This window comes from Bombus vosnesenskii, unplaced genomic scaffold (genome assembly GCF_011952255.1).
Source record: "Bombus vosnesenskii isolate JDL3184/JDL3185 unplaced genomic scaffold, Bvos_JDL3184-5_v1.1 scf7180000013316, whole genome shotgun sequence".
Taxonomy (NCBI): Eukaryota; Metazoa; Arthropoda; class Insecta; order Hymenoptera; family Apidae; genus Bombus; species Bombus vosnesenskii.
In genome coordinates, this window is record NW_022882962.1 from 228,820 (window position 1) to 251,840 (window position 23,021).

General features: G+C 28.7%; 1 protein-coding gene across 2 annotated transcripts in view; it reads left to right on the forward strand.

Moving 5' to 3' along the window:
- Nucleotides 1-23,021, forward strand: part of LOC117235573 (long-chain fatty acid transport protein 4) — a 30,937-nt gene that overhangs the window by 4,136 nt on the left and 3,780 nt on the right. The window contains exons 1-5 of one of the 2 annotated variants that reach the window (XM_033497746.1): nt 585-831; nt 8,476-8,683; nt 8,774-9,068; nt 18,100-18,250; nt 20,096-20,333. In XM_033497746.1, coding sequence (XP_033353637.1) covers nt 8,902-9,068; nt 18,100-18,250; nt 20,096-20,333 — 556 coding nt within the window. In that variant the 5' untranslated portion in view covers nt 585-831; nt 8,476-8,683; nt 8,774-8,901. Of the gene's footprint in view, nt 1-584; nt 832-8,475; nt 8,684-8,773; nt 9,069-18,099; nt 18,251-20,095; nt 20,334-23,021 lie in introns of those variants that run through there. The other variant, XM_033497745.1, reaches the window with a different exon arrangement.

Here is a 23,021-nt window from a genome sequence, read left to right on the forward strand (position 1 = left end):
CTTATCAGACAAAAGTTATTTTTTTTATCTTGTTTAACTTTTTATTATTTTATATAAATTTCACTAATTTATAAAAGTTTATATACGTAGTGAACTATAGTGTGCTTTGATTAGTAGCATAAATATTGTTTTCTTGTTTATATTGGAAATTAATGACCAATATATTTCTGATAAAATACAATTAATTATCAGGTTGTTTAGATTTTTATATTTATAAGACACTTTCGAAATAGATTATCGATACAAATACAGTATTAAGAAAAATTTAATGCACGAAAAGCATAAATATAAGAAAAAATTTAACAAATAAGAAATTGAACTACCTGTGAAAAAATCTAAATAAAGTAAATGAAGAGAATCGAAAGTTAAGTAAATGACTTTAGTTGAATTTCATTTTATGAATAAAGTAAAAGATGAAGGCATGTTGCTTGCATCATATATATTATTTAAAGATTTTTACATATAAAACAGTTTTAAGAATTCCTTTTTAGGGACTAATTTCCGGTTTAAAAATATGTATGTTTTTATTGCAGTACTACGAAGCTTCTATACTTTGCCACATGGTAGCAGTAATGTAGAGTTATTGATTAAGTTTCGCTATCGAGGGTGGTTGTGAAGTGCCAGAATCTTCCTTATTTTTTAAGTTTTCACTTTTAAATAAATATTATAATAAGTGAATTTTGTATACGGCATACAGTTTCGAAGATTGAGAAAGTGTATCTGATATATGTTTAGTATATATCATCAACTACGCGGCTAAAAAGAGTTTTACAAAAATGTGTTCTAGTTTCCTACCAAGCTGTTAATCAAAGGCATAAATATCTTTTTGGGGTGAGTAAAGATTTTTCTAATGCTAAAACGCAAATATTATTTTCTAGATAATAATAACAAAAATTATTATAGATTATTTATTTTAAGGATAATTTTACTGTTTACTACAGTGTTTTATATTTTCGTAAAATTATCCTTGAAATAAAATAATATTTAAATGTAACAAGCATATTGAGAAATACAAAAATGATTACAACGATATAAAAACAAAGCATAACATTTCTAAGAAGTTTAGAAATACCGTAACACCATTTAAAAGAAATTTCAATTTTATTACATAAGAGGTTAGTTATACTAGTTATTTACTAAGTTATTTTTCAATGCAATCACTAGCTTTAATTGAATACATCTCGAATCGTTATACGAGTTTTTGTATAACTTCGTCATACGTTTCCGCCGCCAGTTCTCATAAATATCGTCTTACGCAGTTCTTTAAATCATGTTTCTTATAAACAATTATCAATCAAACAAATCTTTAAGTTTTGCAAAAAACACGTTCTCTGTAGTGAGAGACGAACGGCTTGAATGCTTACGATCGCGTACAGTTTCTCTGTCCCTACTGAATTCGTGCTACCGCGAATTAACTGCTGTAATTCTGTGGTTACTTTTTACTTTTGGAAGAATTTTTTCAGCGGTCGAAGAGCGTAAAAGTGTCATCGGCGGGATTTTCAATTCGCATCGTCGTTTTAAACGTGTGATACAGCGACAATATTAAATATTTAAACACAAAATTTTGTATGACTTATGTCAATACATGGATGAAACTAAGTGAGCGTCTCTAAGTACATTCCATTGTTTTATATGGCTTCTATACGTAAAGGGATAGTACTTTCTGGGCGATCCTCGTATTAAAGATAAAAGGATTGTTACATGTATAAAATCTATAATTTTAAGAAGGAACAATGTCTAAACTTCTAATTCATAAAAGAAAATCTCAGATTATTTTTTTCTTTTTTTCTTGAATTGATCGTTTAGAGCTTAGAGTGACTTCAACCACTATAGATACGTAATAGGTTATTAGTGCTCAGTCGAAATCATAAATTGAATTCTATAATTTTTGTAAAGGATTGGTTCGTTCAAGAGATTTTAACAGTTGTAATGTTTTGATACAAATTTTTTAAGTTCTTGTATAAAGTTCTAATCGTTTATCAAAAGGAATGTTATAATAACAATAACTTGGAGAAAATAATTTGAATTTGTTAAAAGAATAAGAGAAACAATAGTAATGTATTGAAGTTTTCAAAAGTCATTAATTATGACTCGTTATATCTATATCATACGTAATTACATATAACATATAAGCATATGTAAGTGAAAAACCTAACGTAAAATGTAAACTGTAAATAAACATGATTTACAGATTTGCAGTAATGATAAATATTATTGATTATATTTGAAAGTACATGTACAGAAGCTTAATATTAATTTCTTGTATCACATTTATAAACATGTTGTCTAAAATCTTGTGCCAAATTATATATCTTTATTTACAACCAACTTATGTGAATATCAGATATACACCTATAGATCTAGTGCTAATAGTAGAAGAAATATACAAAAACATACCATAGCATCAGTGGTACAATATATAAATAATGGCATAAAATATTAAATTTCAAATTTAGAAGAAATTTGTCTAAGAAATAAACATATATATCAGATTGTATATATTGGGTTGGCAACTCAGTGATCGCGGATTTTGTCATTACCACCTAATATACTATAGTTTTAGTAGTTATATGTATCTTCATGCTCTCGCTTGTATCAACTGAAAGTTCAATTTCTTCTTTTTCTAACAACGGCGTATACAGGGTGGCCTAATAACTTTGTTCATCTTGAATATTTCTTCTATTGGTAACAATATTTTTCATGTAGCAATATTTGCTCGTTGGAGCATAATATGTTGCAAGTATTTTTTGTATAAGTAATCGCGTTGAGGAAATTTCAAGATTATTTGTATTTTTTCAACCTAGATGTTGCAATAAATATTTTTATCACTACGTGATAGCTAGCTTTGAGACAAACTATAATAAAGGTCATTTAAAGTCATGGAAGTTCGTGAAGATTTTTATTTCTACCTCAGGATTGTAGATTCATCTCTTATAGCTTGTTATATTTCATTAATCCTTCCTTTTATATAAACGGATAGACTTTCTGCAACCTTTACGTCCTAATAATTATAATACATGACTTACTATGTGAATGTAAACGTGACAACTTATGATGCTGTGTAGAATATTGGTAATCAGTATTATTCGACTGCTGAATCAAATATCATCGCGAGTGTTACAATGAAGTTTTCTTTTGAAAAGTAGGTGGATACGATCTTCATCTATGGCAAAACGCAACAAAATTCCGTTGAATGGTTTCCAAATCGCACACATGCTTCGAACCGAATTTTTCAAAGATTGTGTAAGAGATTAAGGAATATTGGAAGTTTAGCTACACGTAAGACTGATCAGTGAGGAAACTCAGGTAAAGAAATGGAAATCGGGTGTTCTCGAATGTTAGCTGTTGAAGCGACTGTTTTGTCGCTAGTACGTGCACGGTCTTAGCCTTGTTTTAAACATTAAATTTTAATTTCACTATGAACTCTGAACTACGTAATGTACTATTTCGTTCATTATCGTCATATATTGGACACGTAATGTAGACAGTTCTGGCTGAGAATTTTTTTTTATTTCGCAAATGACTGAAAAATTATACGGAACATTTAGTACGATTGCTATATACAGCGATTACTAAAAAAATTGTTTATACGCGCAAATGAATTTGTAGCATTATTTTAAATACTCGGGATATCTTTTATAAAAATTTATTAAAAAATTATGTAACAAGACCCTTAAAGTTTTATACATTTCCCAAGGTTCCTTACACCTTATGGTATGATATTTAAGAGTAATATGCTATTTAAAATATAATATTTAAGGTTTCTTGTATCTTTTTCAAAAGTTTTCAAATGCTCATGGACTTACTCATTGTATATACCATAGAAAAAATAAAAAGTATGAAGTAACTATCATACGCTATTATTGTAATAGAAAATCTAGAAGATTATATGTAGTACAGTTGCTCTGTACCTCGGATGATACTTTACCTACTGCGAGAGAAATTCTAGGAGAAAGTAGAAAGTATAGAAACGTTAGCAGACATGTAAAGCAATATTAAAAAAAGAACGTATTTGTTCTAGACCTTCGACTTTAAATATTAAAATAATAAATTAGCATTTACTTTTGTTCTGTATCCATTGAACTGAAATTTTGTTACGAAATTAAGTTATTGACAAACAATCTGTAACCGAGTTTATTTTAATACAAATTTTGTAAAATTTAAAGAAAATTGTTTTTTTCAATACTGTAGTAATAATATCTTATAATAATAATTGACATTGCTGGATTATAAACAACAAATATTTAAAAAGCAATGAAAATATTTTTAGTTAATAATTATGTAATAAAATTTAATGAAATATAGTAGTAGTACGTATATAACGTACTTATTATAATTGACATCTTAAAATGCGCAGTATTGTTTTATACAATTGTATAGATATTTTAAAAATTATATTAAGGATTCTGAAGTTTATTATATGAAATTAATATAAATCTGTTATACGATTTCATACTTTAAAAACTTCGTCAGTTTCCCGATTAATATACATATGTAGTTGCATATGCTTAGTGTCTTGATTAAATTGCTGTTACAGTACACGTTTATTTTCTTTACGTCCATTTGTATAGTGCGAATACACACAAGTATATAAGTACGTACACATATACTTAATACTTATTCCTTTATGCTTGTTTTTCACTTCTCATATTACGATGTTACTCCGGATATGTAGTCTCTACATGATTAAAATGAGTTTATCCTTCAGTATCATATAAAATGTCTCAAAAGCTCTGTCACGTTTTAGGCAAATTAAATAATCCTCAGAAGTTGTATTATCTTTTTTGTTTATATTTTAGTTTCTCTGAATTGTATGCAAACTTGTATTATACTATTTTGTAGTTTTGGCCATTTTACATAATTGAATTAATTGAACAAATGCACAAATCATAAGATTACAAATCATAAGATACAGGTTATTGATATTAACAAATCTTCTTATATGACAATAATAAGCTTGATAATAAAACATGTGTAAATTTTACAAATTACAAGTCATTCAATTGTTCTATTTGACTTAAAATTATAAAATTACAAAAGTGGAGCTTATAACTTGTAATTTGGCAATTTACTAATATTATTTGTTGAAAAATCACTATGCAGGAGAGTTCAGATTATACATATATTGTTCAGTTTAGTTTCTTGTAAAGAAAGAGCGTATAGCTATCACGGGCAGAATAAATTAGACTCATATTAAAATCAGATTAGAATATCCATTGTATATGAGTACATAAAATATTCTTGGATTATTGTTTCTACATATATTCACTCCTTTCCTTTTTATCTTGATAGAAGAAGATAACTAAATTTTAATATTGCAATTCACTTCCTACATGAAGATTGTCCTTGATATTTATTAGGTTCAAAGTATAAGTTTAAAATATCTTGGTTTAAGCAGAAAAAAGTAGTTAGCATGAACGAATATATCATAATACCTGACATAAGTATGTAGTTGGAAACTATTTTTACACATTTTAAGGATAGAAATTTATTTCCTTATCTTATTTATTCATTTACTTATTTATTTATTTATTTAAAATCATATCCATCTTACGGTTGATAGTAAACTAGATACACAATCACGAGGCGGCTACACGATCGGACTTTGTGCACGTAATATTGGCTCTAAAAAGAGTCGATTTTGTTTGTATGTGAGTGTCTCATTGATATGGATTCTATCGTAATAGATGTTCGAACACACGGCCATTTATCTCAATGTACAAAAGCTTTTTGTCTGTTTTTTCAAGGATTTCTCTACTCTATCCAGTGTAGTAGTCGATAGATTCTAACACGTATGACCAATCCTACGTTTCATATCTGCAGGTGTTGTTGGCTCAACTTGACAAAAATTATTTTTTACATAGCCTCACATGAGAAAATGTAAAGGAGTGAAATCTGGTGAACGCGGTAGAAATTCTACATTTTCACATTTGCCAAACCAACCGTTTCGAAATAGTTATTTAGTGTTCTACGAATATTGGTGGGTACTGTGTGCAGGAGAAAAGCATCCTCCTGAAACCATAGATGTTACATTGTGTGCAGGCCAATTTCATCTAGGTGGAATGGTACTTCACCTTAAACAAATCTATTGTAACGTTTAGCTGTTAAATGATCATTAAAGAAGTATTGCTTGATCACATAATCATTTATCAATCCCATATAAAAAGATCATTGTTCTAAATAAGATATTTGTTTATACCAATGATGATCAATTTGTGTAACTAATAGTGATAGTTAGATGAGACGTGACGATTCACGTGTCCTCTGTTATTAAAATTAGCTTCATCCGAAAATAGAACGTAAGGAAAAATATTAGGAACTTTGTTCGTTCTTTAACTAGCCCACTGATAAAATTGTTGTTGAACGTGACACACTTTCAATTGAAAACTTCTTATGAAAACTTTCATATGAAAACTTTCAATTTGTCTAAGGCTTATGACAGGATTTGATATAGCAGTTACTAATATACTCAACTCACGCAGACAAAGTACTTGACAATACTTAACAATAAGTTGGAATGTTCAGACAGCTAAATGTAGCTCTGTTTTATATTAGCTTGTTTTATATTAGTTTATTAAATTATGCACGAACATAATAATAGAAATAGAACGAAATGGATCATACCGAAACGAAAATGGAAATTTTTTTTCATCTATTATCACCTTATGAAACGAAAGAAACTTTTCGGACAACCTAATACATATGATTATATATCTCTATGCAATAATTTCTAACGGAATACATTGATATTCGCAATTAGGAAACTACTTCATCCGGGATTATTCAGAGCAGTCTGCAGTGTACCGTTTGCAATACACTCGATACTCTAGGTTATACGATACTATGTAAGAACAACCAACATCAACGTACACATTTGTACACTTAACCACATCTATGAAAAATGGAAATTCTCACAGTAGAATAAAATTATAAAACGATTATGAGACATTACATTCGATTCCTTAATTAAAATTTCGGCAATAATCTTTACATTAAGTACGTAGTATGTATGTGTATGTAGTAAGTACGAAATGTATACATTAATTCGTAACGAATTAGAAAATTACTTTTTTTACTTGTTTATATGATATAATATATAATATTACAATAACTGGACTGCGGATATTTATGCAAGTTAATACCTTTATGAATTGAATTGGGTAAATAGAATCTAAGTAGAAATTTATTTTGCTTGCTAAATACTCATCACGAGTATTTTGCTTTGGACACTTTATATATATGCAAACTATGTGAGACGTATTCTATATATTTTGACATCTTTAAATTTTCTATACATGTATTTTAAATTCAGTAGTTTCTCGTCTTATGACAACTATAAAGAAATGTCATTTGACGTAAACGAATGACAAATACAATTCTCGAAATATCGAGTTGTAAACAATCATTTATAATATCATTCAAACAATTATCAGAAATATATAGATGAATTCATTGATTTGAAATCTTGGCAACCTTATACAAAAAGAAAATACTCTCGCTTAGTTTAATAATACACATCTACTTTTAGAATTATTGCCACTCCGAGTTATAATATTCTTGATGTGAAATTTACGCCGTAAACAAAACTTATTTAAAATTATATCGTTATTGTTCAAAAAAACATATGTCGTGCAAACTATTTTATCAATAAATTCAAAAGTTGAAGTTGTTAGTATTAGAAAAACAGAAAGAATCTATAACTTTATCACATTTTTCCTGGAACTTTGATAAACCTCACACTTTTATTGCAATAACACAACTGCATAAAAATATGCCACCGTCGAAGCAAACGTGTAACATGCTATAGCGACACAAACGTCCTCGTAGTAAATTTTGAGGGCTCATTTACAAAACTCAACTCGTAGAAAGTGCAAATAACAACTTTCACTATATTAACAACTCTATACTAAAACCAAAAAGTTTCAATTACATCATTGTGAACATTGACAACTGCCTGACAACTATCGTAGCAAATGGGTGGTTTAGTCGGTAGTATATGCAAAGTATTTTAGAAATAGATGGCCAAAGTTTGATCTTCTTATTTTATACTTTTTAAGGATGAAAAAATGTCATGTAAACATAGGTTCAAAAACTTTTCCCTTCCGAAATATAAATATTTTTTGTTTATGACAGAATATTTCATTAATAAAAATATAAAACTTACTTTAAGAAATTACTGAAAATGATTTGCTTCTGCAACAATAGACGTTTCGCATCGACATATTCCAAATTTCGTCACATGCAGCAGTTCAGTATTTTTAATATTATTTAACTATCAGACAGATTGTATTTCTCGAGAAGAAAGAATTCCCTGACCCATATTTATATTATACAATTTTTGTTGACCTTTGAGAAGAGTAGAATACGATACCAAAATTTGGCTACCTATTTCTGAAGCACCTTGTATATATAAACGAATAACAAATATCGTGTGTATAGATTAAGTGTGTATTATGTTTACCGCATTTATTGCAGGACGTAGAAAAAGGTGAAGTTCATTCTAACGTCGCAGGCTTCTCGCCGTCGATCTGTTCGCGGCCGGCGTCTTCGTCGCGGACGTCGACGTCGGCCGAGAGCAGGGTCGAGCTCGAGGATAAACTAAGGAACAACAGCAGCAGCAGGTCAAATGTGTCGAGTATCGCGGTGGAAGTGGAAGTCGGAACAGCGAACAATGAACCAATAGGTACGCCGAATGTAGCAGACGATAGAATAGGAGTCGCGACTGTAGTTGAACAAGCGTTGCACGCATACATATGCGCGTGTTTGCATGCAGGAGCGGGGACGGAGGCAACCACGACAACAACGCCAAAGACGAGGACGCGCACGGAAAGAGGAACGGAAAGGAGCGCAGCCAGCCGGTGGAAGGCAGTCGGTCGCTTGCTTCGCCGCCTGGCACTCATCATGTTTCTGATATCGAGTTTGGCCGCCTGTTTGGCACTGCTCGCCATATACTCAGGCCCCATTTTCCTCGTGCAGCTACTGGTTGTCGTTCTCGTCGCGTATTTAGTCGCTGGAGGACGTTTTCGATGGTTTTACGTCGCTCTGAAAACTGCGCCCAGAGACCTCGTGTGAGTATGCATTCTTCCTCATCCGGTTCATCCTCGTCCTTTGACAACGCGCACAGATTCAAGTTTTTGATTTCGATTCGTTCTAAATCCGTTCGATTAAATTGAAAACTGGGTCAGTCTATGACTTTCCAAGTTGGTCTTCTCGCACGGTCAACCAAGTTTCTCTCTGCTTCTTTAAAGTTTCGTCGATCGTATGCATCCTCATCGTGTATATCCATACGAAGATCTCTAAATTACCGCAGATATTTATAACTAGAAGACATGTGATTCTGCTTTGATAATGAAATTTCATATTTTCAGGGAGGAGGATGAATTTAAGTAGAATGTTGAAACGTTTGATATAGTGGAATATATTAAAACATGCCATAATAGAAAGTTAATTATTAGATTTTCGTCAAATATTAAATAGCTCTGAGACAGTTTCCAAAATGTTCGTTTTCTTATTTAAATGTGGAATCTTGGCGGCATAAGTTCAACACATAACTGTACATTTCTTAAATGTACATCTTCGTTTAAGGAATACACATGAATGCGTAATATACTTAAACTTTAGGACACCAACAATTTTTTAGACCGATTACATAGGCCGATCTCTATATTTTTTGATAATACTCATTGATAAAATCCGAAAATACCAGTTTTGAGTTTAAGAAATTTCCAATTCGGCAGTTACATTCCTTTTAGGAGGATAACATTCACAAAGCGGTAAATCACGACGTTGGGTTTATACATAAATTTAGTTGGGTTTGAATTGAGGTTAGATTTCAGATGGGTTGGTTTAAGATAGAGTTTGAGTTTAGATTAGATGTGAGAATTTCTTAAACGTAAGGTTGGTATTTCTGATCTTTGTTCGAAAATTATTATCAGAAAATATAGTAATCCCAAAATAAAATTTAATTTGTAATACAATATAGAAATATTAATTTCTTATTGAAAAAAGAAAAAGATTGAGAGGAAAAGAAAATTTTAAACTGTAAAGAGACCTAAGTTTCGTGTGACAAGCGACACGTGAAACGAATAGTTCCGACCTTCGACAGTTAATGTTTATATTACTCTCATAAAATAATTGTTCAATTTTCATCAATATGGTCTACTAGGGAAGTGAACTGCACGGTAATTGAAACCCACATCCCTCGCTTGTAACTAACAATTGTTTTAACAATAAATAATCACTTTATAATACTAATAAAACTAACACAGTTATAAAATCTGACTGTCATTTAGAATTGTTTATCATTCAAGTTTTCAAGCACTAACACTTCTGTCAATCTTATTGCAGTTTATTTTATGTTTACAAGTAATATACCGCGTATTTTGAAATATTAAATTTTGCTGCAAAAAAAATCCTTTTCTTACATCTTCATTCGTATTTCATGTTAAGCGTGTGAAAACGTGATACTGACGTCTCAATAGTAAATTATGGGCTCAACGATAAAAGTTTAACGTCAAACTGCATTGTGAAATCGTCACAAAGGAAATTTATTTTTAAGGTAACGCATTTAGCCATTAAAGCTGTGTCATAATAATATCATTTAAATGAAATATACATTAATAGGCAATCTTTAATCCAAGTACGAGATAATAGAGTAAGTAAGAGATAATGGATACATATTGTGACACGTGAACAATCAGTCGGAGAATTCTTGCTCGTTAACGATAAAAAAGATCATATTAGACAATTTTAAAGGTTGAAAAAATATAGTTATATCGCCACATATATTAATTACAGAAACTGAACGTTTCATTCATAAAATCGAATACATATGCCTTAACCTGCGTTCCTTAATCTTTTTTCTGTCTGTTGTATTTCTTGTTTTCTATTTGATATATAATCATAAACAATTTTCTTTCTTTTTTTATGTGAAACATACAAAACATAGTGTTATTGTTATTTTTTCGTTTCCTTAACATAATTTAATTACAATTTTTTTAACTAAGTAAGAGATAAGAAGAGAGAAATTATATAGAATTTAGGGTATGTGGATTAAATATTGTAATACGTATTCTTATATAGATTTTAAAATCTCCCTCTGATTTCTTGCCGCGTTAAATTAGTTAAAACCGTATATGAGATATTACAGAAGTTATTTATTTATGAAATATTAATTGTATCAACAATTACCTGATTATCTATTAATGAACTTTTACGAAAACAGTATAAGAAATACATAATTAAAATTCAGTTTAGATATTTTCTAGGATGTAAAATTCATGAACAATATTTTTTATTCATTTATGTACAGATTAATTTGATTTGAATAACTAGAGAATCTTAAGAATTTGTAACATTCTTGTTCAAATTAGTTATTTTTTACTTCCTCGGAAATTCAGAGATAACGCAATTTAAGTCAATATTTATATATTGTTAGGTTTATATATCTTAATAGAGAAGTGTAACAAATCAGGTGATAATGATAACTAATATAATTTTTTTAAAGCTATACACATATAATGATGTAATAAAATAAAATACTATTACTTACTTTTTCCTTTTGCTGATTAAAAATGTGTTATCAGTATATGCATTCTGTTAGATCACTTTGTTATATCGCATTATGACATACTATTGACCATATTTACACTGTGCATTATAAACCGGAATTTTTTATCTAATCTCTTAATTGATAAATTTCCAATGGTAAATTATAGGCACTCAAACTGTTCATTTGTCTTTTCTTTATTCCTTGAATTTGATATAAAAGAGTTGTATTTATGTATAGTACTATTTATCGAATACAATCCAGATCAAAGTTGAAATGTATCTGAACTCGTACGATTATAATTTTTCAGAATTATTCATGAATCTATTCTATTCAAATTTCTGTAAGAATACGACTAGCTTTAGTATAAAATAAACTATTTTTCATTGCCTACGGATTTACAAAGTTCATAATAAAACGTAGATCTATCAATTTAATTATAAATACAGGAAGAAATATGAAAATATTGCCAAATAGAAAAAGTATTTAAAAATATAAAAATAATTGTTTATGTCATTAGCTATATTTTATATTAGATTTGTATTAAATTTATATTTTATATTGAAAGTTTTACATTATAAGTCTATATTATATTTTTAAAACAGTTTATTTTATATTTACACCTGTAATGTAACATTGCATTATATTTTTGTAATGTCTTAAATGAACAATATCGAAGTAAAGTAAAGCATCCTCAATGAATAGTATTCGCTGCTCACTTTTCGTAAATACGAGCATGGACGAATGCTAATTAAATTAAAAAATTGAAAATAAATGAACCGAATTGAAGTAATATTATAGTATCTAATTCTATTATCCTGGATAAGTTGATATAAATTAAATTGTAATTTTGACTGTTAAAAAGTTTTTTATTCAAAGATCATTGACAATAATTTTTAATTTCACGAGTACAATCTTATCTATCGTTATGTAAAATAATATACCTATTATATCTGTTTTTCCAAAAAGATACAATTAGAATCCTGATCTGTTTATAACAAGTGATAGTACGGCATAATATATAGGACTCAACTATATTTAAATTATTATGTAACAATAATATTATTTTTAATAGAATCATTTTCATGAACTTTCCATGATATCATGCAGTTAAAATCACAATCGCGTACGTGTTATCACTGATAAATAATTTACGATTAGATCGTTTAAGGAGATTAGCTTTCTCCTAAGAAAACTTTACTGGCACCATGGATCATAATTTAAGTGCAACATATTATAGGATGTGGTTTATATTATATTACGTAAAACTGGTATTATTTACGAACATCTGTGATAACATTGATCATGCTTCTATTACCTGATCTGTTTCTACAGTGAATTTAGTGACTTCCTGTTTGAAATGCACATCATTATTCTATTTATTCTTAATATCTTAATCGAGCATTTGGGAATATATCATCTACTCTTAATATAAATATTTTATATACATGTAAATGAACTTGTGGTGAACCTATATGTATTCCGGTAATGAACATTCATTATCGATATGAAAATTTAATACAGAAATGAAAATATGTTTCTAACATATTCACGATATAAAAGTGTCGTCAGTACTAGGAAAAAGAGCATAATGAATGACGTACATATTCTTCTGAACGTTTCTGGAAATACCATATCCAGAAATAAATTAATTTGATTATATAATTTGTAAAATATGAAACTATCAAGTTAACTATATCACACGAGCTGTTTCACCTTTTCTATTTATATTGTATTTTTATTAAAGAATTTATTCAACAAAGTCTCTTACGAATACATAAGTGAGTGAGTTTTTTAACCATATTGTCTAAAACTCGCGTTTTGAAATATTCATTTGATTAGATACATTTTATAAATTTATGATTTCGACGTTATGTTATGTAATACAAAAATGATAAATTTTCAGTATAATTTTTGCAAATATTAAATATATCGAACAAAGGTATAGTTTGACTACCTCTTTGTACGGAATCTGATGATTCAAACATTTTTTTTTATTTTACATCAACATCCAAAATGTATAGGTAATTTTCGATTTGAGAAAGTTATTCTGTTTTTTTTCTTTGGAATAGTATGAGACGAACTTCCACAATTCAATTTTATAGCTCGTAAAAGCGTTTGTGAAGACGAGTTCAACGACACATGACATAACATCATTCAAGGTCATTCGAGATTAACCCTTCATTGACGAGCGACGAACTTATATATATGCATAGCATACAGTTTGATTTCTTAATACATGCACCAGATATATCTTGCTTCAAAAGTGATATAACTGAAAGACATTCATTTTCCAAAAAGTGGAAATACCACAATCGATAACATTATTAATTAAAATTAACAAGTTGTTATTTTGTTAATCAAATTTATTAGCGACTATAATGGAGAACAGGATTGAACATTGTTTTTATTATTGTCAGTTTATACATATGAAGAATTCTAAAAAACTTTTTCATAGTGATAACTCGAAAAATTCAATGTTCAAATTCTCTAGCAAGTGTGCAATATACCTACACATGTCAAGTTATGCTATACATGTTACATTTAAAATTTCATAAATAATTTATTTATGATTCTACACAGTTACTTATCTGTTTATGTTGCTTTGGACAACCTGCGTCAGCAATACTTAAAGGTTAAAGAAATTACTATTTGATTCAGGCAATTAAATATAATTGTATTTATAAAAAATATAATATAATATAATATAAAATAATATAAAATAATATAAAAATATAATATAAAATAACTTAGGTTTCTAAGAATATTTCTCAAATTTACGTATAATATTTGATTTTATTACGTGCCCAGATTTTATTTTATTTTATGACGTTTATCTATAATTCTGTATCGCATTTTTCAATTTTTGACATTTTGAAACTCTGTGTGTTATAACATTTGTTTGAATTCTATGTAGTATAAGAATCTAACGTTATTTCTACATTAAGTTTTCTGTTTATAACGTTGTGTTTTATCATCGGTCACGGTTTGCAGATTACCTAAACAATTCCATGACTAATTGCCATTTTCTAAGAAAACTGATAATATATTTTTTTTTTTACACACATTAATCATTTTCGCTGAAGGCACTGAATGTTAATGGCAATAAATCTAAAATAATAAGTTTTATTATTTAATTGATTCTATAGATCATTAAATAAATCTATTAAAGAAATATTTAATATAATATGAACAAAAATATAAAGCTTTACAACATCTATGCATTATTTTTTAAAAACGCGCAGTATATTAAAAATATACTACAAACTATATCTGGGAAAATTCCGATTCGAATATAAATATTTACGCTTAAAACAGAAAATACTTCAAACGTAATATTTTATTTCTTTATCTTATTCAAATATTATGTTCGCGATATAGCGATTATACGTATGTGAAATTGATCGTCGAGTTTTTAGATATCTTTATCATCATTAACTGATATTTTGTAATCATTAACTGACTACATGCACGTGTACATTATGCACGTAATTGCATAGAATCTAATATTGATCAGCGATAAATAGTTTAAAATGACGTGCGTAGCATACAGATTTCTCTCGTTGCTTTAACTGGTCCATTGAACCAACTAAGCACTTCAATTTTCTTTAAGGTGCATGCAGGTTTGATTTATGTTACAATTGAATTGTCACAGCGTGCATTAAAATTGTCGATAACTTAAATTCTTTTACTTTTTTGTTTTTTTTTTAATTTAAATTCTCTTAATCTATTATTTACATCGCGAAATAATTTTCTGTAACTCACACATACCTACTTATATCTTTTGCACACTTGGCTTTACACACACAAAGTTCATAGTACTAGTGCTGGTTAGATTAAGTTTCCTTCATATTTATGAGTACTTCCACTATAAGGTGTGTTCACAAAGTTGCCGTTCGTAGCGTCTAGAACATTATTGGCGCCAGTTAAAAGAAATCCCCATAAACAATATCATAGTGTGTGACACAGCGATTTTAATGAAACTTTATAGATGTATAGTGCAGCCAAAAATATTCTACGTGCATGTTTCTTTTATCAGCAATTGTCCATATTTTTAGCAAGCCCTTAAAGTTGGCATTGAAAATATATTTCCTGAAGAGTCTCGAGTAATATTAGAAATAAAAGATTCACTCCATAAATGTGGCAGATTGTCGATAACAAAATATGTGTCGAATATTTTTGGCTCGTGTCATACTCGGATGATGTCCCCTGTGAACCACCAACCGAGGTACCAATACGTTGTTCTTTGAGCAAGTCCTGTAACTGTGACCGTAACCAATCTCTGACAGCTCCTTTCACTTCCGTTTTCAAGGGAAATCTGCGACTTTTCAAATTCATTTTGACGGGGTCAAAGGCATGAAAGCTGCAGGGGAATTGGTTTGGATTGGCGCGTCATAGCGCTTCAGTTCTTAGTGACATTTAAGGGGGAGGGGGGGGGGTAAGGTTAATTCGTACAAAAATAAGGCATGTTTTTGTGAATTATTTGTGACGACACAGTTAAAATCTCTTTATTAAAACCAATAGTACATTAAAGTATGATATTCGAAGAATATTGTATAAAATTTTCACGGAGAAATATTAAAAAATACAGCAATGGCAGTAATTATTCGGAGGTGTCTCGGAAAATTGCGGTGCCCCTGATAACATGGTGCTGGATCATCTGAAATCAAAAAATCAAAGTTTATTCGTTAGGTAACAGAGTTCCATAGGTAACGCTGAGAGGGTTTTTCGAAATTTCAATTTTTCACTTTTTTGGAACACTTTGAAGGGAAAATTAGCTGCAAATTTTCGCAAAGTCGGCTAATTTATCCCTGAAAAAAAAATTGAAATTTCGAAAAACTCTCCCAACGTTACCTGTGGAAAACTGTTACCTAACGAATGAACTTTGATTTTTCGATTTCAGATGATTTAGCACCAAGTTATCAGGGGCACTGCAATTTTCCGAGACACCTCCGAATAATTACTGCCATTGCCGTATTTTTTAATATTTCTCCGTGAAAATTTTATACAATATTCTTCGAATGTCATACTTTAATGTACTATTGGTTTTAATAAAGAGATTTTAACTGTGTCGCCACAAATAATTCACAAAAACATGCCTTATTTTTGTACGAATTAACCTTACACCCCCCCTTAAATCAGATGGTTAAGTGGCTAGCATATTTATCTGATATAAATATCATTGATATCAAAAACGTATTTTTACTTCTACGATTCATCTTGAAATTTCAAAAATAATTCAAATTATACTTGTGTCCGAATATTTTTCGGATCGATTTGTAGGTAAAATCTTAAGAGAAGCAGAAAATCCAAAGTTTATGTTGCATACGATGCTTTTAAAATATAATGCGTTGATGTATACCTACTCACAGTTCATAATGTTAATTATAATTGGTTACTATTAGTTATTGTAATTACTTGACCGATTACTTAAAAAATCTATTACTGCGAAATATTAATCCAATTTGAATTATAGATCAGACTCTAATTAAAATCAAATAATTAAAATTAATTGATTTTTTCCTACAATAAATATATATATTTCTTATTGTATAATATGAAGATAATCATCAATCACCTGAATCCTTGTTATCGTATAACTTTCATAGTTGACGCTGTACAATGATGATTTCATAGTTGTGTCTTTTTCTAAACGTAACCATAATGACAATATAAGAATATGTTTACATATTTATAAAACTTACAAAAACTAATTTTAATACTGATATTCCCAATGCAAAGTATTTGTTCGTCATCGCGCATAATTACTAAGATCAAGTGAGAAATGTATGAGACGTGCATTATGTAATATGCATATTTTCTTTACCTAACAAGAATTTGCTACTAACCACTTTTCATTTTCTACTGTTGCCATTTTTTCAATATGTGCATTTGGTGTTAACAAATTACGCTATTTGTTTAGTGAACAAATCTCGGTTTCTTACATAAGGATGACAGTACAATTCAATTGAGTTGTATGTTCGCTGTTTAATTTACATGTAGTATTACATATATATATTAATTATGTGTGTAAATTGAAAATAATAAATGTAATAAAATAATATGATACAGTAATATATTTGCATTAATTGTTTGAGGTACTTAGAATATTTAATTACTAATATTTTTATATTTATTTAATATTTAATATTTTATTTAATTAATATTTTTACATTTAATTATAAAAATGTCGGAATGTGATATCGATTGAGGGCCAGGATAAAAGAATAATGATATCAACCAATGACAGTATCTTCTCCACTGTATTTCTCACTACGAAATACGCAACAAAGTATCGATAATCATGTTCTCTATTTTTGTTTTCGTAATGTATTTCACTTTCTTCAAATGAATTTATTTATTGTTAGAAAGTTTCAAAAAAATGTATAAATTTTAAAAAGTGGAGACTTATTTTTCAGTATAGACACTCCTCATAAAATTTAAAAATCTATTTTATGATTGATAAGCGAAATGTTAAAAAATTGTTTAATATACATACATATATATGTATTGATGAATGATTTTAACGTAAACATTTTGAACTTTTTCAGAGCTATAACACGGTATATAAAAGTTCTTTGGATTATCCGCAGCCACGAGAGGAAGAACAGAAGCATCGCCGATGTATTTCGACAACATGTTAGTCGGCATCCAAATAAAGTTTGTTTCATTTTCGAAGATCAAGAATGGACGTATCAACAGGTAAATTTTATCAAAATTCTTAATCATTCTTCCTCAAAAAGAAACTCAAAAATATCTGTTAACATAAATGTAGTTTATTCAGTCTCCTTATTATCATCCTTTTTTCTAATTAGTATTTGACAACTTTTGTATTATTTTATTATTATTATTATATTATATATATTAATATTCGGCACGATTGAGTTTCATTTTCAATTTTCATTTTTTTCATATCTATTAATTATACTTTATAATAATACTATATGTTATTTAACTAATTAGTAAATTACTCAATCAGATTATTTTAATGATAGTTCAATCGTTTATATTTGCATTATATAAAAAGGTATAACGCGAAAGGGCAACTTGATAACAGCTATAATGATAAAAATGCGAGAGGAAGTACATAGCTCTTATAAATAAGCTGGGATGAGATGAACAACGTAAAATATGACTCATTTCCTTTCCGTTCAGAAAATTGGACAACTTTTATGATTTAATAAATCTAAAATACTTTAACTCATGGGTTATTGAACCCTTCCTAAAAGATACTACATATTACAAATTCTATGCTAAAGATAAAATTAATCTTACAATTACACTCTCACTTATGATATATATAGAGATATAATTTTCGTCGTACGATGTAACCTTTAACTTCGGCAGTCATTATTTAATTAATTAACATTTAAGAAGTTATGGTATAAGAATTCAAATGTTAGTATAGATAGTTTTCATTACGGATAACTAAGATAAATATTTAAAATTTCTTAATGTGCAAAGTGCCATTGCTGATAACAGACATTTCTTTTTACTTTATTAGAGATATAACTATTATGCTTGGTGAAATTATGCTTTGCTTACCATTTATCAGTAATCATTATCAATAACCAAAAGTTCTTTCCAGTTGTTTTTAGCTATCGTCATAGTGATTGTTAACGCTAGATACTGACTATTAGTAATTTTAATGAACATTAAAATTAACCAAGAACAATTTCCGACGTCAGTAATGATAACATACATAAATATTCATAAACTATCGTTTACCTTTCAATATGGAAAATATGATATTAATGATTGTAGTAGCATAGTTTATATTCAGCCTGTTGGCCGCGAAAGGAACTTGGTTTACAATTATTTTCCCTATTGCCTTGCACTCTCACTTAATCACACACATCCATCCACTCACGCACACAATCTTATTTTACCCTTATTTTACTATTCCATATCTACTGTCCAGCACTTAACTCTTAACTATTATATATATTATATATGCATGTCTATTATCTATAGCATAAGTCTTTACTTACTTGTCTAGTCATAATATTAGACTTCAGATAAAAATGCCTGAATACTAATTTTTTAATGATAACAGTTCTATCTAAGGGTATAAGTATAGTAGTTCAGAATGTTTCGCTATGGCTGGTAAAGTTGTTACCGTTACATAGTTAAATGCATACTTTTCTTTTGTCCATAAATGAACAGTTACATCTATACAGTAATATCTTTCTAGTTTCCAAGAACTTTCATGTTCGAAGACCTTAAAACGTAAAAATGCAAATAGTTGAACAGTCATTAGTCTTTAAACCAAATAATTAAATTCCTATAAAGAGACGATAAATATTGACTTTTGATTATTAGCTTGTCATTAAGTTATACGCTTTGCTAACATTCATGTATTATTACTATAAATTGGCTAAAATGTCAGGATATTTATGAGTGCTAATATTTAAAAATATACACAAATGTCAGATATACATTATGATGTGACATTTGTAACATTTGAAAATGTTCATATTTCTTTTTTCCTTTATTTTGTGTGGACATGTTACCCAGACTAATAAAATTCAATGAAATATTTTTCAGGTGGAGGATTATAGTAATAAAGTCGCCACGATATTCAAAACATACGGATATCGTAAAGGCGATGTCATTGGCATACTTCTGGAGAATCGGGTGGAATTCATTGCCCTTTGGCTTGGTCTGAGTAAACTGGGAGTAATAATACCACTTCTTAACACCAACCTTCGTAAAGCTGCTCTTCAGCATAGCATCAATGTGTCCAAGTGTCAAGCTCTTATTTATGGAGCAGATTTCACCGATGGTAAGCGTAACAAAAATTATTTTTAAAATTGAAACTAAGGTTTTATTTATTCAAAAGTAATGTTTACCTTTCGATCCTTTCATTTCGATTGATTCATTCCTTAAAAATCGTGAAGTTTTACAGTAATAAGAAGATAAGCTTTTGATATCTTTCGACATCTTCACGGATCTTCTTTAGCGTAAATTTATTTTCCGCTATAACTCCTTAGCTATGTAAAATGAAAAAAAACATGCTTTATATAAAGATTGTTAGGTTTGATAACATCTATTCGAATATCTGAAAATTAATATTTCATCCCATTTAAAAAAGATAGGACTAGCACCCTTTTCATCCTTAAAAAATTCACCTCCACAATATCTTACACCCTAAAAAGGTTAGCCGCTCTGCTTCGTTTAACACCTGAAAATTTTAGGTTGATATCTGCAATGACTTCGGGTAAATAACTAACATTTTATCTGCCTAATAGCCCAATCCGTGTGATATTACATAGAAATGAATTTTTAGATATTTTTCCTTATAACGTTACTTATTTGTAATTGTTTCTAGTTTACAAACTTTTTAGGAACGGTTCTAATTAAAACCTTCTAAGACTTTCTCACCGTGTATAGTATACAATGATAACTTCAGTATTGTAAAATTTTTAATGTAATGTTTATATTCTTGTTTGAAAATTTTTCACATAAAACTACAGTAATAAATAATTTTAAAAATTTGTTTATTTCACTATTTATTTATTTATAATTCGTTACATGTTGACTCGAAATAACATGAATAACAGTTTATATGTTGTTACATTCTGTTTACGACAAAGTATAGCCTCACGATTCAACTGTCTTGTATATTGAAGCCGCAAACGGGGCCAACTTGACGTAGTGAAAGGGTTAACAGTATAAAATATGCACATGGCCAAGTGCACGCTAAATAGTGCGTTTCGTACAAGTAGAATTTCATTCGTTAATTATCTATTATTTATTAATAATTCACGACAGAGAATTTGCCAATACTCAAGCATGAATATTTAAATTTAATATCTTTACTACTTTCAAATAAAATGTCACGCTAATTTATGGTGGCTTTTAAATTCTGTTCGCACGGTTACATTTAATAAAATATTTAAACAATCTATAAGTTAATATATAAATTTAATGAAGGAAATGACAAAAGAAGATTTATGTAATTATGGCTAATTATGAAATATTTTGTCCGATAAAGATTTCTTGTTCTCCGTTCCCCATACCTATCAGTTATCTCTACTAATTACTTAGGGAAAGCTGTAATTGCCACTTATCTGTCTCCACTTATCTGTATTTTCATTTTAACACCTTATTTTTACATCGTATAGATATTTCTGATAATCTAACAAAAAACTATCATAAACGAGAGTGTTTAATTATCACTGAATTGACAACAAAGTGCAATATTAAAAATTTCTTTTCTTCAATAAAAATTCAAAATCACGTTTATCTCTTTAAATAACGTTATCTGAGTACTGATAGATATATGATATAAATTTGGGCAAGGTTCATTGATCGAATCAAAGAAAGGTCTAAATTCATAATCATTTTAAATTATAGTCAAAAATAATCATTCTAAATGCATCATTCATTTACGTTTATAAATATTAAATTCTATATATAATACTTTTTGGGAAAAAATGCAGAAATTGGAAGATTTAGAATTTAAAATTAAATAAAGAATTAAGCATTATGCTTGTCGTAGTTTACATTTCAGATATAATTTATAACACATATAAATTAATACGTATATCGTTAAAATAATTTTTATCAATTTTAAGATCAATTGTTTCATGCTTTTTGCTGTTCGTACAAATTTATATAATTTGTCACCTCTTCGTTTGGGAATGAAACATGTATTTATTTTCCATTGCGTGTGGATCCTTTAAGCTAATAACTCTGGTCACAATGATTGAAGCAATAATAGGAAATAGAACTAACTACCCCAGAATGAAAGAAAATTGGGTGTTCGGTTGCGTGTCGTAGCCGATTGGACTCGAGTTCTATTTTATGAACGATTACATAACTCTAGTGGCTATATTACGTTTATCGTTATTGTCGATAAACTTCAGTTATGTTTGTGAAATTATTGATAACAATTATTACTTGCAATATTTCAATGCCAATGATTCGAATAGAATTCTTAAGAATGTTTATCGTTATAAAGATTGCGAGGATTCTCTGTAGAAATTTCTTACAGATCAAGAAATAATCTTTCATTATAATAATATAATTAGAAACAATGTAAATATACTGTATGAAATGTATTCTACAAAATTTTGTAGATCACATTTTGCGCTCTCTCGTTAATTTTTAAAAATTATTCTTACATTAATCTTTCTATTATAGTTGTGTTATTGTTTATATCTATTTTCATATACAGCGTACGTCGTATGGTATTGTCACCTCGATTTACGTTAATATTATTAACGGTAGAAAAAAATGAATTAACATAAAGTTACATTCAAAATCGCCACAATTACAGGTCTAAATAAATATTTATAAATCCTGACACTTCGGAGATTTGAAGATGAAGATAAATGGCACGTGATTTTTTGCAACAAAATTATAGTATATTTTACTCCAAGTAAAACCATCTCAGACCTAAATAATTTCCATCTCTGGTAAATTAATTGTAAAAAGATTCTAATAAGAATTTTTTGAATATGTATGT